Source organism: Epinephelus fuscoguttatus, linkage group LG6, assembly GCF_011397635.1.
Source record: "Epinephelus fuscoguttatus linkage group LG6, E.fuscoguttatus.final_Chr_v1".
In the NCBI taxonomy this organism is placed as follows: Eukaryota; Metazoa; Chordata; class Actinopteri; order Perciformes; family Serranidae; genus Epinephelus; species Epinephelus fuscoguttatus.
The window spans coordinates 24,100,381-24,115,162 of NC_064757.1; the positions used below are offsets into that span (position 1 = coordinate 24,100,381).

The following is a 14,782-nucleotide window of genomic DNA, read 5'->3' on the forward strand; positions in this document are numbered from 1 at the left end:
TGCTTGTGTTTGTGTGCAAGTGTTTCCACATGGGTTTTCCTGGACTGTTGGAAGGTCAGACCCAAGGTTTCTGATTTGATTATGCGGTGCTAGAGATGGCAAATAGTACAGAATCTTGTGTCAGCCCTTCATCCATTTACAATTGATTGATATTAAAAAAAAAGGTAACCTAGAGAGATGTTCAAGTTTTATTCTATTCAAATTACTGTATTGCACCTATATGGCTACATGAAAGTAATTGCTACAGGTACCTGTGGTTATATAAAACTTTTTTTATAGTCAGCCAAACTTTTTCTATGCACACGTCAGTCATTACTGTAATTAAGATCATGAAAATCATCATGCACAATCGGAGGCACCTGAAAGTTATTTTCATTTCATAATTCCTATTCAAAATTTAAAAGAGTAAAATGCACTCTAACCAAATCTGCGACTAATTTTTCTGTTGCTGCTGACAAAACGTCACTCTTTCAGTCCCTGCGATTGATAAATTAGTAATTACCGGTACAAACTCAAGGTTGTCAGGTAGCAGAGGATGAGCTCTTCCTTGTGTTTGATGTAATTTATTGCAATAATGACATGAAAAACAAAATTAAATTCCAAATGGGTGTATATTGATGAAAAAGTTGCATTGATTGCCCCGTTCCTACTGGTCTGTGTTGACTAACAGTAAATCTACTGTATATTCTTTACCCACAGATTTGATCTCAAGGTAATCTGATAGTTGTGGGGTTGTACTTAAAACTTCTTGATTGTCTTCTTGATTTGTAGGATAAGATAAATGCAAGGAAATAGGATTGCAATCAAGCAATATCATTTAATTTGTACCACTACAGATCAGTAATTGAATAACAGTCTTATTTAAAATCTAAACCTTTTTTTTCCAGTAGTAAAAAAAAACAAAGAATAGTTTCCTGCAACTGAAATGAACATGTTCTGTAATCTGGCTGCCATAACTGTGCTCTCTGTAATAGTCTTTTTAGCCAGTTGGCCATATGGTGACCCAGCTTGAGTGAGACACAGGTGGCTCCATCATTAGACACCTCCTTTACCCATGAAATACATATTCTGTGGTGTTATTAATAAATAAATAAAACTTACTCTAAAATCATTATAATGAATTAATTCGTTCCTTGGCTCATGAATCAGCACAGCACAAAGTTTTAGTTTAAATATGAAAAGGTGAAAGAGGATGGTTTAGGAATGTGATTTTGCTGAATTCCTACAATAACTCAACCCAATCACATGTATAGACATGGGACAAGTATGCAGCCATGCAAAGTAAAGGTGAATGGATGAGGAACTACATTGATAAAGAAGTTAAACTGGGATATAACGCTCTGTTTTTGATTTATCTCTGCCCCGTTTTCTATCTTGAGAGAAGCTGTGTTGAGGAGAGTGTTAGATCTGTTCAAGAATTAGAGAGCCTTGTTTATCCGCACCTCAGTCATCCAGACAGTCCCAGGACTGACAATACACCAAACAATGTAATAATTTTAATTTAGGCAGAGAGCATGGGCCCTCCAATAATGTGCTGGATGGAGAATAGGCCCTTATGAGTGTTCGCCACCTTGGAAATATGCCTGTTTTCAAAGAAATCTTATATTAAATTGAAAACAGCGCTATTTGCTATACATACCTTTGAAAAAGGCAAATCCATCTCCATCATGTTTTTTTTTTCTTTTTGTGTAAAATAGTCAGTAGCATCTATCGCAAAATGATATGCTTATTCCAAATAAACTATAATAAACTATTATAATTGTTCAATTTTTGATATTTTTTGTTATACAGAGATATGCAATAATGATTGCTGGGTAGTATGTATGTTAATGTTTTCCAATGTTAAGTCTCTGATCATGTGACAAGACGATATGTGCACGATTGCATACATTATCAGGCCCGTCATAGTAGCATGTACTGGGGCCTGTTGTAACTACCTTACGCCACTGGTGCCACTGGTATAAACGGCTTATTCAGGTGATTATAAACCACAGAAAACACAGATAGTACACTATTTTCCATTCCTGATCATATGTTCCCCAAAGTTCTATACGCTGGACCGTTAAACACCACAGAAACTGTTGACAAGTGAAAAAAAATCTGCTTGGATCATCATGACTTCCTTCCTATTCAAAGTTGCTGAAATCACCTATTTGTGAACATCTCGTGCACTCCCATGACACCGACATATAACAAGTCACAAGTACTGTAAGTCTCAAGTCCTAAACTTATAGTTTCGAAAAGTCACAACGAGCTCTGCACCAAGTTTAATGCCATTTTAACAACAGAGTAATGATATATTAAACACACAAACATCAATAATGCTTTTTAAATTTATTTGTTTATTCTTTATTTGTTAACCACAGCATAGTTTTTGTACAGAAACAACATCATCTTTGGTGTCATTCTTTCCAGCTGGCGCTTACTAATGTAATGTTAGTACTACATGGTTCTTTCCTGCAACCTAACTGAACTGGTTCAAATAAAATGGGTCATCTGGGGATGTGAGAAGCACTGGAGTTGATATGAGCGAGGAAGAAGAGGCCGTCAGCAGGTTCCATTTAAAGCAGAGCAGTTTTACTTTGAAGGCAGGGTAATTGAATGAGAGAGTTGCAACCAAAAAACAAACTCATTGGCAATAAACCAAGACACCAACTAATTTGTGAAATTATAAGGTGAATCAAAGTAGTAAAGGGCATAAACTACATCATGGCTGCTGTACAAAGAAATGAACAAACGGAGGAAGACAGCATATATGGCCTCTTATCACCTGCAAGTGATTGCGTCTATGAAGGTAGATCCTTTCCAAGCAGGAGTATTTGTTTTATCCTCCCTACCTCAAGTGGATTAGGTGATCTTTTTCTGGGGACTTTAAACAGGGAGGGTATCAAGTATTTTCAAGTCTAAAAGCTCAAGTCCAAGTGAAGTCACATGAGTTAAAATCCAAGTCAGGATTTAATACTTGTTTGATTTTGTCAAGTTAAGTGTAAAGTCATCCAATATGTGATTCAAATTTGACTCAAGTCCAAGTCATGTGACGCGCGTTAACACCTCTGATGTAGAGTTAGGTGAATAATGTAACTCAAATCATACAGTTAGCTATTCTTCTCCACCTGGTAAATGTGTAAACTGATGTAAATATGCAAATGCTGACAGAATTCAACTGCAATCTCCTCTGTGTAATCTTATCAGTCACCACTAGATGGTAATGTATAGCTATGTCTTATGAAATCTATTGCTGCGTCCATACCACCCACAGGAGTACTTTTTTGACACAGGAGGCCAGACCAGGTAGGTCACAGCTCACAGGTACAAAGCAAATAAATCCTATTATTTAAAATATATCCTTCTATATTCATACTGCATGACACTGACCTGGGTGCTGATTAAATGCACAGTCATGGGTTATATATTGGACACAAGAAGACTTAACAAACCTACTAAACTCTCTGCGTGACACTGCCTAAACTTGTAATAATCAAACCTGACACACTGATCTCACATTATTTGACTGTGTGTTTTAATTACCATACTGAATTGAGGTTAGAACTTACATTCCTCGTGGATGTGGAAGACCAGCCTTTTATTTACCACTCTCTCCGTCTCCCCCTTTTCCATGTCTCTCCACATATAGTGTGTGTTTGCCCCCAGAGTCGCCTGCATAACACTGGTATGTGGCTGACAAAGGAGAGGGTGAAGAGCAGAAGAGAACGGTGGTGATTGGAGGACGAGATGCCGAGCAGAGAGGATGGAAAGTTGGTGAGTGGCAGGTGCTATTGTGGCCTAAGTGCAGGAGCCTACAGCTACAAGGTCAAAGGCCAAAGTGAAGTTGAAAGGTCAACCCTAACTCCCAGGAAGCCCACCCAGTGAGCGATAAGGGGGGTCAGAGAGAGTGATGAGCCTTAGGAAATAACAGGAACAGGAAAGTACATGAAGGAAAGAAAGAGGAGAGGAGTAGAGACAAGGTGCAGCACAGGGCAACTTAAAAAACACAAACAGAAGACAGGAGCAAAAGAAAGAAATGGGTCCAGATTTAACAAAAAAAGAAGATGCACAACATCTGAAAAGCAGTACAAGAGTAAAGGTGGAGATATTAGAGGTGTGGAGGAGTGGTGGTGCATAGGTAATTGGAAGATGCACTTGAATGCAGGAGGGGATAACGCCCCAGTCTTGATGGGACGAAAATATCGTGGGAGGTTCTCCTCTGGAAATGGTGGGCTTGATACTGAATGAACAAATTAGCTGTGTCCTTGGTGAATAAAGCCAGTTGGCTGCAGTTTCCTATTGGAGCCTTCCATTGTGTTGTATCATGGGGGTTGTGTGGAGTTTTTTTTTTTTTTTAGTTGTGTTTGGCCTAAACACGCGATGCACTCTGTTATTTCATTGAAGAGGCACAGGAATGCACACAGGAATGCCCCTCAGACTGTTTGTTGACACTCGTGACCGATCCGCTCTCAGATGTCAACAAAGACGTTTTGTTGGGGTTCACTCGGTTCACTCCCTGGAGAAACCCGGGGAGCTGTGAGACTGTCACACAGGATATTGCAACATTTTAGACCTGAATGGAAATTGGGGGCCCTGGTTCTCAAGGTGGCCTCGTGACCTGGGTACTTGATTTGGATACTCAAATCAATTTCTGCTGTGTTTTGTCTCCTCGCCTTTTTTATTCCTTTAAATTACAAGCCCCTCCATCCGGCTGAATGGAGAACGATCACTGGGTGCCCCCCCCCCCCTCACTTTACTCCCTTTCATCTCCATCTGGGGGACCATGAGATGTTCTTGTCCCCCCGCTTGTTGTGAGATGTGACAGCGGGGTCCATTCAGCGAGAAATTGGCTGCAATTAGTGCAATTATGCTGATTTTCACTTGTGTCCCATGCAGAACAGAGTTTTTGCTGTGCACAGAGACATCCCCGGGAAACTGCTGCAAAACAAAAACCCATCAATCAACAAAGGCCTTGAATGAAAGGCTCAACTGCAGATAATACCGGCCACATTCCATAATGACAGCGTTTAGTCAGCTGTGACCTGTGCTGCGTTGAGGGGCATGACATTCAGAGCTTCACTGATTGAGGGGGATATGCAGTAAAGATGGTATAAAGGGCAGAAGGCCTGCATGGCGGAGGTGGACGCATAACCCAAGCATATGAGGTCATTTGTGATGGTGGTTGGAGTTCAGCTCATGTCCAGGGAGTGAGTTGAGGGTAAACTCACTCAATTTTTTTTAATTTCATTGTAAACAACCCAGACAATCAACCATAAACCATGACACTCACAACAACAAAACGAATCATCATACTCACGAAACTGAACGAGGGTTGGGTGTTATATGGGAGACGAATAATTTCACATCTTTTGAATGTCTAAATGTATATATATATATATATAATAGTTTTTTTTAGCATCTGTGGCTGTCTCCCATTGGCTGACGACCGAGGTTGAGGTCATAGTTTACCCAACTTTACATTGGTATGTCTGTGTCAATATTGCCCAGGAGACTGACAAGGCTTGCATTCAACAGCGGATTTCAAAATGTGGGAAGGGGAGCAAATGTAATGCATCCACTTGTTAACTGGCGGACTTTCAGGAGAGAAACACCACTGTTATTCATGTGCAGCCGTCTGTATCAGCTATTAAAATGTGACACTCTAGTAAACCTATAAACAACTGAGTCACTCACTGAAAATGTGCACAATTGTTGATGGTTAGAATACAGATCTGCTGTCTGGGTAAAAAAAAAAAAAAAAAAAAAGGACTCCTCTGTAAGCTGCTAACACAAAATGAATCTTGAAAGCAATACATAGACCACTTTTTGCTGGTATTGTCTTATTGTCTACAAACAAAACCCCAACATGTGAAAGATGCCATAATCATCTTAAAACGCTGGAATTATATATAAGGTTAGATTTTGGTTAAATAAGGTCGAGGAAGGGTTGGGGTTAAACACAGGGTCAGGGTTAGAGTTACTCTGTAGAACTTAGAGCTAAACATGGATGGATTACTGACTGAGCCTACATGGCACAACCCCAGGTCCCAAAGTGTCAAGAGCCCCCTGGCCTCCACCTGCAAAATGTCACTCAATTAAACACAACCTGACCAGGAAGACAACAAAGACACATAAAACTACCACAGAGAGAAATCAGCTGCAAAGAGACAGAAAAAGACTCAAAATGACTACAAAGGGGCAAAACAACTACAAAGAGACAAAAAGCAACCACAAAGAGACTCAAAATGACCACAAAGAGAAAGAAGACAACTACAGAAGATGTAAAATGACCACAAAGGGATGTAAAACCACAGAGAGATGAGTAACAGCTACAAAAAGTTGAGAGTCAACAACAAAAACAGCCAAACATGTCTTTGCCCAGGGGCCTGCTGTTTCATTCTCCGCCCATGGGGCTGATATGTGGTATGATCTACCACAATTTTCAAATCACAGGTGGCACAATATTTGCCAAAGGCAAAATGTGTGTCAAAATACTACTTCAAGTCAAATATTGCTGTGCTGTAGAGATGTCCTGGCCTACATATTGTATTCTACAAACTTTATAAAACACATTTGTTTCACACCATTTTGAATGAAAATGAGAATAATGATGTTAGAATTGTCTTTCCCTCTAATATTACAATCATATCACAGTTGCAATACCTGTCAAAATAACCTTAATTGAATATTTTTTTAAAAAAATGTTCAGCCTCAGCAGAAATGTGCCAATCTACAGTTTAAACCATATTTAAATGTTGGTGTCAGTCATGTTATAAGGTCTCCTTGCTATGTAGCCTCACAGACATATGATGTAAAGTGCAGAATAGTTTCTTTTATAAGTTCAATTGTGACACTCAAAATAAAGAATAATTCTGTAATATAATCTAACAAGGATAACTTCCAGACTGTTCAGCTTTGAGTAAATTATCTTTTATCTTTCCCAGGGGCCCTCCTGGAGAAAGCCCTTGAAGCTGGCCCCCAGGTGGTTCCCTGGCCCCCAGTTTGACCCCCCTGCGCTGTGTCTGGAGGACAGGCGGTCAGCAGTGGATCCAAGTGGAGTGTCTTTAAGACCCAGCGGAGCTCGGCAGGGAAACCCCGCGGCTTTAGTTGTTTCTACTCTCCAGAGTGTCAGCTAGTTATTTGTGGGGAGGCGCTGTAGCCATTTCGCCACATGAAAGCCCGATGAGCTGAACGACCAACATCCGAGTTGTTCGTGGAGAAGAGAAATCAGCTTCGAGGAGCTCCGCGCGCACACAGGCGTACACGAACTCGCGCGCAAACACGCACGGCGCTCAGACACGTACACTTCCTCCTCCTCCGCCGTGGAAAAAAGAGAGAGAGAGGGACAGAGAGAGGGCACACGAAACGCAAACTTCCAACTCTCCCATGTGGAAAGCAGAGGTTTGAGGATAAGGTATATTTTTTCCTCCTCGGGGCTCCGTTCCTTCCCCCCTCTCTCCCTCTCTTTCTCTCTCTTTAAGTGTTTTTGCCCGGATAGTTGTATTTCTATGAGAGTCTTGTTCGGCGAGGAGAGAAGTTTGGTTGTTTGCCTGGTCGGCTGAGGAGGAGGAGGAGGAGAAGAGTCGGGTTAAAAGTGGGGGAAGATGGTCCGCAACGCCGCCTGGAGAAGAAGCTTACTATGCGTCCTGGCGCTCAGTCTCAGCTTTGCGTCCCCGCCGTGCAATGCTCGGATTTACACCAACCACTGGGCAGTCAGGATAGCCGGTGGACCCGATGTGGCCGAGCGGATAGCGGATAAATATGGCTATAGGAACATGGGACAGGTAGGTCGCCTATTGCTCCATCAAAAGTTGCCTCTTATGTGTGGTTGCCTTTTTTCGTTTCTTGTTTCTGACAACTCCTAAAAGTCGGGCATGCCATGGTGGTTGTTATTCCTCCACCAGCAGACACACGCTATGAAGTCAAACGTCAATGGTCTGAAGTCCAAACCTGAGCCAAGGACCTTCTCTGTGATGTTCTATCTTAGTCCCTCTTCCTATAGCTCCATTCAAGACAGAAAAGCTGCAGGGAACAATTAAAGAAAACCAGGAGCAGGATGGCACAACAGGTGCCTCCTCGCTGTGTTTCCGCGGATCATGTTCAGTTTGCGGGCTGCAGCCAAGGCAGCTCACTATCAGCCTCAGCCTCACAGCCACAGCACTCATGTGCTTGGTCCTTTTGACACACAAGTGAGACAGCCAGTGCTGTTTGGTTTGTGGTCTTGGAATTGGCACCAAAGGCTCCACAGTCAAACAGATTCTTGTGCTGGTCCTTTTTAACACTGCATGTGTTCACATACAGGATTGTCTGACTCAAACCTCTCCTGACTGCTCCAGCTTTACTTGGCAACATTAACTTTTTTAATCTAAAAACTTGGCAGTGTTTTACATTACATACATGACAAGGAGGAAGAGATGGAGATTTGTTGCACTTTTCCCTGTGAGAGTTATCTCCACTCAGCCCATAACAGGCCCACTGGGTCAGCTGCTAGAAATCAGCTCTGCTTACATTCAGGATGGATTCTTTTGATGCTCCCATACAGTTTGTCAGTACTCACAAATTGAGTGAAGCTGTTTTTCGTCTGGGTTTCTTGGGTAATGATGAAGCACCACTGCAAGAAAAATTGTTCAAATAAGCATGCCATATTTCACTAGATAAATCCAAGCCAATATTTATGGTTTGCATTTTTAAGCAACTAAATTTATGCATGCCTTAACAGTGTAGGATCCTCCAGTTTTCATTAGATCTGATGCTTCCGGCAAAATGCAAGGGCCAATGCTCAGCAAAGTCTAAAACAAAACCTAACCATTGCTATGAAAAATATACATACACAGATGAGGGAAACAGTTGTGTTGGGTTTGTCTTTCTGTCGTTTTATCAATCAACATGAGTCTGCACAGGTCCAGGAGGAGGGGTTTAACCGGTCACTTTAAAATGTGTTTTGACAAAGTTTAAAGAGAAATTCTGCGTCCTTTGTTGGCAAAAGAAATACGCCACACAAACATGGACCCCACACATACTTAAGAGTATCGTGACCGAAATACGTGGGTAGTTCAAGCCTGCACTTGCTAGAGTTCGACGTGAAGACAGCGTGGAACAGAGGGGGGCATTCTGACAGGTTGTTGTGGGGTAGCCTAGTCAACAGCTATTGAACCCCCCCCCCCCCCCCCCCCCTTCCTCCTGGCCTTATCCAGCCCGCCCACCCACTATACTCCCCAGAGAGCAGGCCTTAATGGCCTCGTTTATCCCCTCTCTTTGACGGGAACTAATGTGTGGAGTCCTCCCCCCCTTTCCATACCAGCCCCCCATAGGAATTCCCCTGTGGAGTGCAGTGTCGCCTCAAACCCCCACCACTCGCCCTAATTTCCATCTCAATATGGAGCGTTCATTGGACTTTGACACCTCATAGACAAGAGTTTTACTTCACTTCCTGGTTTTGGGGTCAGCTGAGAGCCGCTCCCATGGGAGCGATAACAGTACACTCTGGTTTCCTAATGTGAACTTTGACATCCCCGTCATCAACCCCCTCCCTCTTGTATCAGTGCTGCACTGATGTATATGAAGAATGAAATTAAACTTATCAAGTAAGATGATTCATTGCTTTTTTTTACAGTTTGATGCTCATGTTGATTGCAAAGGGATACACTTCAAGGGTTTTTCAATTCAATTAAACTTGCTCGTACTGCTCATAAGGATCGGACTGTTTGTGATGAATGATTTGGGGACATGACTGCTAAATGAGAAAATGTTTTATGTTGTGAAGGGTAGTAGTTAAAGGGAGGAAAAGGGGGGATGGGTAGGGAAAACGTGACAGAGAGACAATATAGTCTTCTTGACAGGGGTGGAAAGAGGAGAACAGACAAAGATAAGCACACAGTGGGAGATGGAGGGAGGAGGGAGCAAAAGAAGAAGGGACGATAGATGGACGGATGGATGAAAAGAGTTGGCATGGAGTGAGAGAGCACCTCGTTGGGGAATTCTGGGTAATCCTCTTAACCATGGAGCCCCCTTCCCAGACTAAGACAGTGGCCCAAATTGAGTCTAAATCAGCTGACAAGACCCTAGACGTGGATATCTGTTCAGACTGGTGCTTTGAAGAGATGGGAGAGGACTTGGAGCTGTTGAGAGGGAGGGTGATGATCTGCAGCCAGACATAGATGGGAGGTGGTTACATCAATAACAAGTTATGAGGTTATTTAAGCAGGTTGTGCTAATATATCAGTCCTTAATGGCATCAGGCCAGCAGGGTGTTGTTACTGGAAAGTTTGCTCAAGTATCAAGAGTAACATTTATATCTCACAAATACCTCACTCATACCAATCATTTTTATCCAGACTTATCATCCGCTGACATCCAGTGGTTTTGGCTTGTTCATGAAGCCAGAGGAGATGATTTTAATTCTTATTCTGGGCCAGTTGGGGTAGAGGTTATGGCGTAAGGGAGATAGCAGATTATTCTGCAGTATGACGTGCCTGAACCTTGAAGACTGATTAAAAAAATTTCAGTGATAGTTTGACCGTAACTTTCCACATTTGTATGCAAATACAAGTGAAGTGAAATAAATATTGTATCAGTGTTATCCTTGATGTCACTTAAGCAGTGTAGCCATAACAAGACTGCAGCATCTGTAGCAAGAAGTTAGAGGACATGTGTTTTATAATTTTTTCACACTTCTGTAGACAGGAGATTTTTTTTGCAAGTGTCATTGAGCGCTCATCTTCTCATGTAATGCCTGTTTTTATGCTGTTGTTTAACGTGGACAGCGAGCACGTGCCTGAACTCATCCAGGTCAAACTTGAACTTGAAGTTTGGCAGTCTGACCCAGCAATGACACACTCAGAATAATTTCCATATGAGAAGTCTTATCACCTTTGAGTAATTCCTGGGAGGACTCTGTATCAAGAGACATTGAAGAATTAATGGATCCAGTAAAAAAGTCAGTAATGCAACACATCATGAATCATTGAAGTGGAAGTAGTTGTACTTCAGATTTGTTACAACAGAATTCCCAGTAACCAGAGGTTATGCTGAAGTTGTGACTCACTGTTGTCTCTCGAATGAAAGTTCAGTAAACTTCGTAACCCCTGCAAGTGCATCTGATCACATGCTGTCATAACTATAACAGGAACAACTCAAGGCAGAAGTTAAAAGGGACAGTTCACCCCAAATCAAAAATACATATTTTTCCTCTTACCTATAGTGCTGTTTATCAATCTAGATTGTTTTGGTGTGAGTTGCTGAGTGTTGGAGATATCAGCCGTAGCAACGTCTGCCTATAATGGAACTAGATGGCACTCGGCTTGTGGTGCTCAAAGTTGCAAAACATACATTTGTAAGACCTTGTCGTGAGCAGGTGCATGTAGGAACTATTTTCTTTCTACCAAACTAAACCCGTTAGCTGTATCACTGCACAAAAGGAAGTGTGCAGCCTCTGCCAGCTTGTGTTACAGCTCAGCCGAGGATGCCATTTATGTTTATATCTTGAGCTGTCATGAGCACAAGCCTCTCATTTGTGAGCAGATGCACGCTTCCCTCTGTGCAGTGATATGGTTGGCTGTCCAACGCTTGACAGCTGGCATCAAAACAATCTAGACTGATAAATCGCACTACAGGAAGTGTCCCTTTAAAGGAAAAGTGTGGAAGATTCAGGGGGATTTAGTGGCATCTTGAGGTGAGGATTGCAGGTTGCAACCAGCTGAAACTTCTGCTTAGAATTCCTTCAGTGTTCATTGTTCAGGAGGTTTTGAGCGGGAGTCAAATTATATGCAGAGGTCTCTTTCTCTCCAAAACAAACAGACCAGGGGATTTAAATAGTTAAAATACTGAATAAAGCAGTTTCATGTCACAAATCAATGTTTCTCCTGTGCTGTTTGGCACGTTGCAGACAGGCTGCAAGCCCAGCACCTGCTAATGTGTGTTCAACTTTTTTCTCTAGCCCCTTTTGCACTGGCAGATTTTCTGCGACTGTCAGGCCGTTTTGCTAGCGAGCTGCGAGCGTTTAGACACACAGAGCCGGATCGGCGACTTGATCCGAGGTGCCCAGTTTTCCGCCTCGTAGGGTAGTCATATTGGTGTAATCCTTTTGGTTTAAAAAGACTGAGGTGGCCTTCTGCAATGGGAGGGGCTGTTGATGATGCCGCACGTGAGACCCAATGGCGGTGGATAAACAGGAAACAGCTGATAGCAGGAATGAGCAGCTAGTAGCAAGAGGGAAACACAAACCTGACAGACACTGTAAAGATGAGCAACTGGGGAGACAAGGAATTGCACGCCCTCCTTGCCCTCGCAAACTAAGAGGCCATTAACTGTCAGATGACGGGGAAGGTGAAGAACAGGCCGACTTAAGAGAGAATCGCCGAAGGACTGACTCGCCGCGGCTTCCCTCCCACATCATTGTTTACATCACACGCTGAGCTACATGTTACATGCTCGCACCCCCCATTGCCCCGAAAAAGGCACATTCTGTATAAACAAAAGTAGGTAGGCGGCATTTTGCCGCACTCCCCGATTTTGTTTTTATACTGCCAATGCTGAAAGAAGACTGATTGGGCTTTCCTGCAAATTTGCACAACTCCTATCTAAAAAGGGCTTCTGATAACTTAATGTGTGTCCACCTCATTTCTGATCCAGACATTCAGGAGGTTTTTACTGGGAGCTGATAATCTGCAGAGGTCTCCTCCTCCAAAACAAACAAATCTGGTAATGTAAACCAGGAAACACACTGCATGAAGCACTTTAATATGAAGAAAATCAGCCTTTTCCCGACACACTAGTTGCAGAGCGGCTACTATCTATGGTGGCTGATGTGAAAACACAAATGACCCCACCTCGAGCCAGTGTTTGGTTTGTCCATTCTTGGCTACTGTAGTGGAAACATGGTGGTGCAACATGTTAATCTCCGAAGACCTGCTCTCTATGTAGATAAAAAAAGGCTCATTCTAAAGTAATGAAAACACAGCAATTATTTTTTTCAGGTGATTATACACCTCAGAAAACACACATATTACATTATATTCTATTTCTGCCCATGTATCCCTCTAAATCCTTCACACTGAAACTTTAAGAGACTGCACATCCAATGTATTGTACAACCTGAAGAGGTGTTGAAGCTATGACAAAGGTTGTGAATCTCAAAATGTCACTGTAACTGGAATGAACGGGTGCTTCTTGCAAACGACAGACTGTAGATGGCTTTAAAAAGAGCAGCACAGCAGAAGTTTAGAGCTGGGCTTTAGGGTCTTTTAATTCTGTGTGTAGAGCTTTTCCAGGAGCTCCCCATTTACTGACACTCCTAGAGGGAAGGGTGGCCTGCTAATGGCAGGGCAGATGTTGGGTAGATTAAATAGGCAGTGGAAGCACGATATGTTGAGACCTGTTTACACTATGAGAAGCATCCAAAGTGGCAGCCGCCTATTATGGAAGCACATTTTGTTAGTATGTAGAATGCCTTTTGATCTGATTACTCAAGTCACCTGACGTGTGCTGCGTGTTTATGTTTGCTGAAAGGTGGTCCAGCAAGGCCTATTGGCACTTTATTGTTCCTCATTTTATCAGTCTGGAAGTTGGAAAATGTGTGTGTGTGTGTGTGTGTGTGTGTGTGTGTGTGTGTGTGTGCGTGCATGAGCATTGAGCTGAAAGCTGATCTAATGGGTTCTGTGGCGGTGGAGCTCAGCCATGGATCAGTGACGCACCACAGGACCCTTGGCAGCCATGACAGTTTGATCATCTGAGGGATTGTGTGGTCTTTATCAATTATTAAAACTAATCACCGTCCAGCAGCTTGCCGTCTGCCTGTCATTGTCTGTCTGCGGATCCTCTGTCCTTCTCATCTCTCTGTCACTCAAAGTCTTTGTCTGTTTGTACATTTGTCTGACTTCCAGTCTGTCTCTTTGTGTCTCTCTGTGGCTCTTTGTTTTTGTTTGACTTGTCTGCCCTTTATGTTTCACCTTTTAGTCCAGGTCTCTTTGTCTTTTTCTCAGACAGGTTGTAAGACTTCAACAAAATTGATGTATAACACAGAAAAAAAACGTAGACGTAGAAATTTGTAACTTCACTACTTTAAGAGAAGGCACTTCTCTAAAATGACTTTAAAGCAATCAGCCACTGACAACAGGAGTTAACCCTACTGATTAATGACTGTGATTACCTCAACCTGCTCGCCAGAGAAAATATTGGCATTGTATGTTTCTGATATGTTACACATGCACATTATTATGTAGTGGATATATTGAAACTTAATGTCTGATAAGTGTGTGATAAGGTTTAGGTACATAAACCACATGGTCAGTAAAAGATCATGTTTTGCCTTAAATACCCAGTTTTGGGGGCACAATCCCCACTGGAAAAGGAGTGACGTCTTTGTAACAAAATATCTGCTTTTCATGCCACCATCTCTGCAGGAAATGCAGCGATGTCTTACTAAAGAACTTGCACTTCTTCTGTCACTATCATGGCAGGAACACAAGGACGTCTCTGTAAAAAAAACAACTGCTTTTCTGCCACTATCTTGTCAGGAAATGCAGCAATGTCTTGGTAATATACAACAGCTTTAATGCCACTGTTTCAGCAAGAAACGCTGCAATGTCTTGGTTAATAGGAACAGCTTTTAGTGCCACAATCCCAGCAGGAAAAGCAGTGATGGGTTGCTTAAAGACACTCATGTTTGTTGCCTAAAAAGCTGCTTGAACCACAGCAATGACTCTCTAAATTAAAACCAGTTTTGTTATTTGTTATAACTGAACAGTGGTCTGCAGCTCGCCTGGTAGGTGTCTCTCCTAGGTGACACATTATCCACTAT

The 14,782-nt window shown here is 42.4% G+C and overlaps 1 protein-coding gene across 3 annotated transcripts in view; it reads left to right on the forward strand.

Moving 5' to 3' along the window:
* The first annotated feature begins 7,106 nt into the window (after positions 1-7,106).
* The window catches only part of pcsk5b (proprotein convertase subtilisin/kexin type 5b), a 121,449-nt gene continuing 113,773 nt past the window's right edge, over positions 7,107-14,782 (forward strand). The window contains exon 1 of one of the 3 annotated variants that reach the window (XM_049578060.1): positions 7,107-7,769. In XM_049578060.1, the coding sequence (XP_049434017.1) occupies positions 7,590-7,769 (180 nt within the window). In that variant the 5' untranslated portion in view covers positions 7,107-7,589. The remainder of the gene's footprint in view (positions 7,770-14,782) is intronic. The other 2 variants (XM_049578062.1, XM_049578061.1) reach the window with 2 other exon arrangements.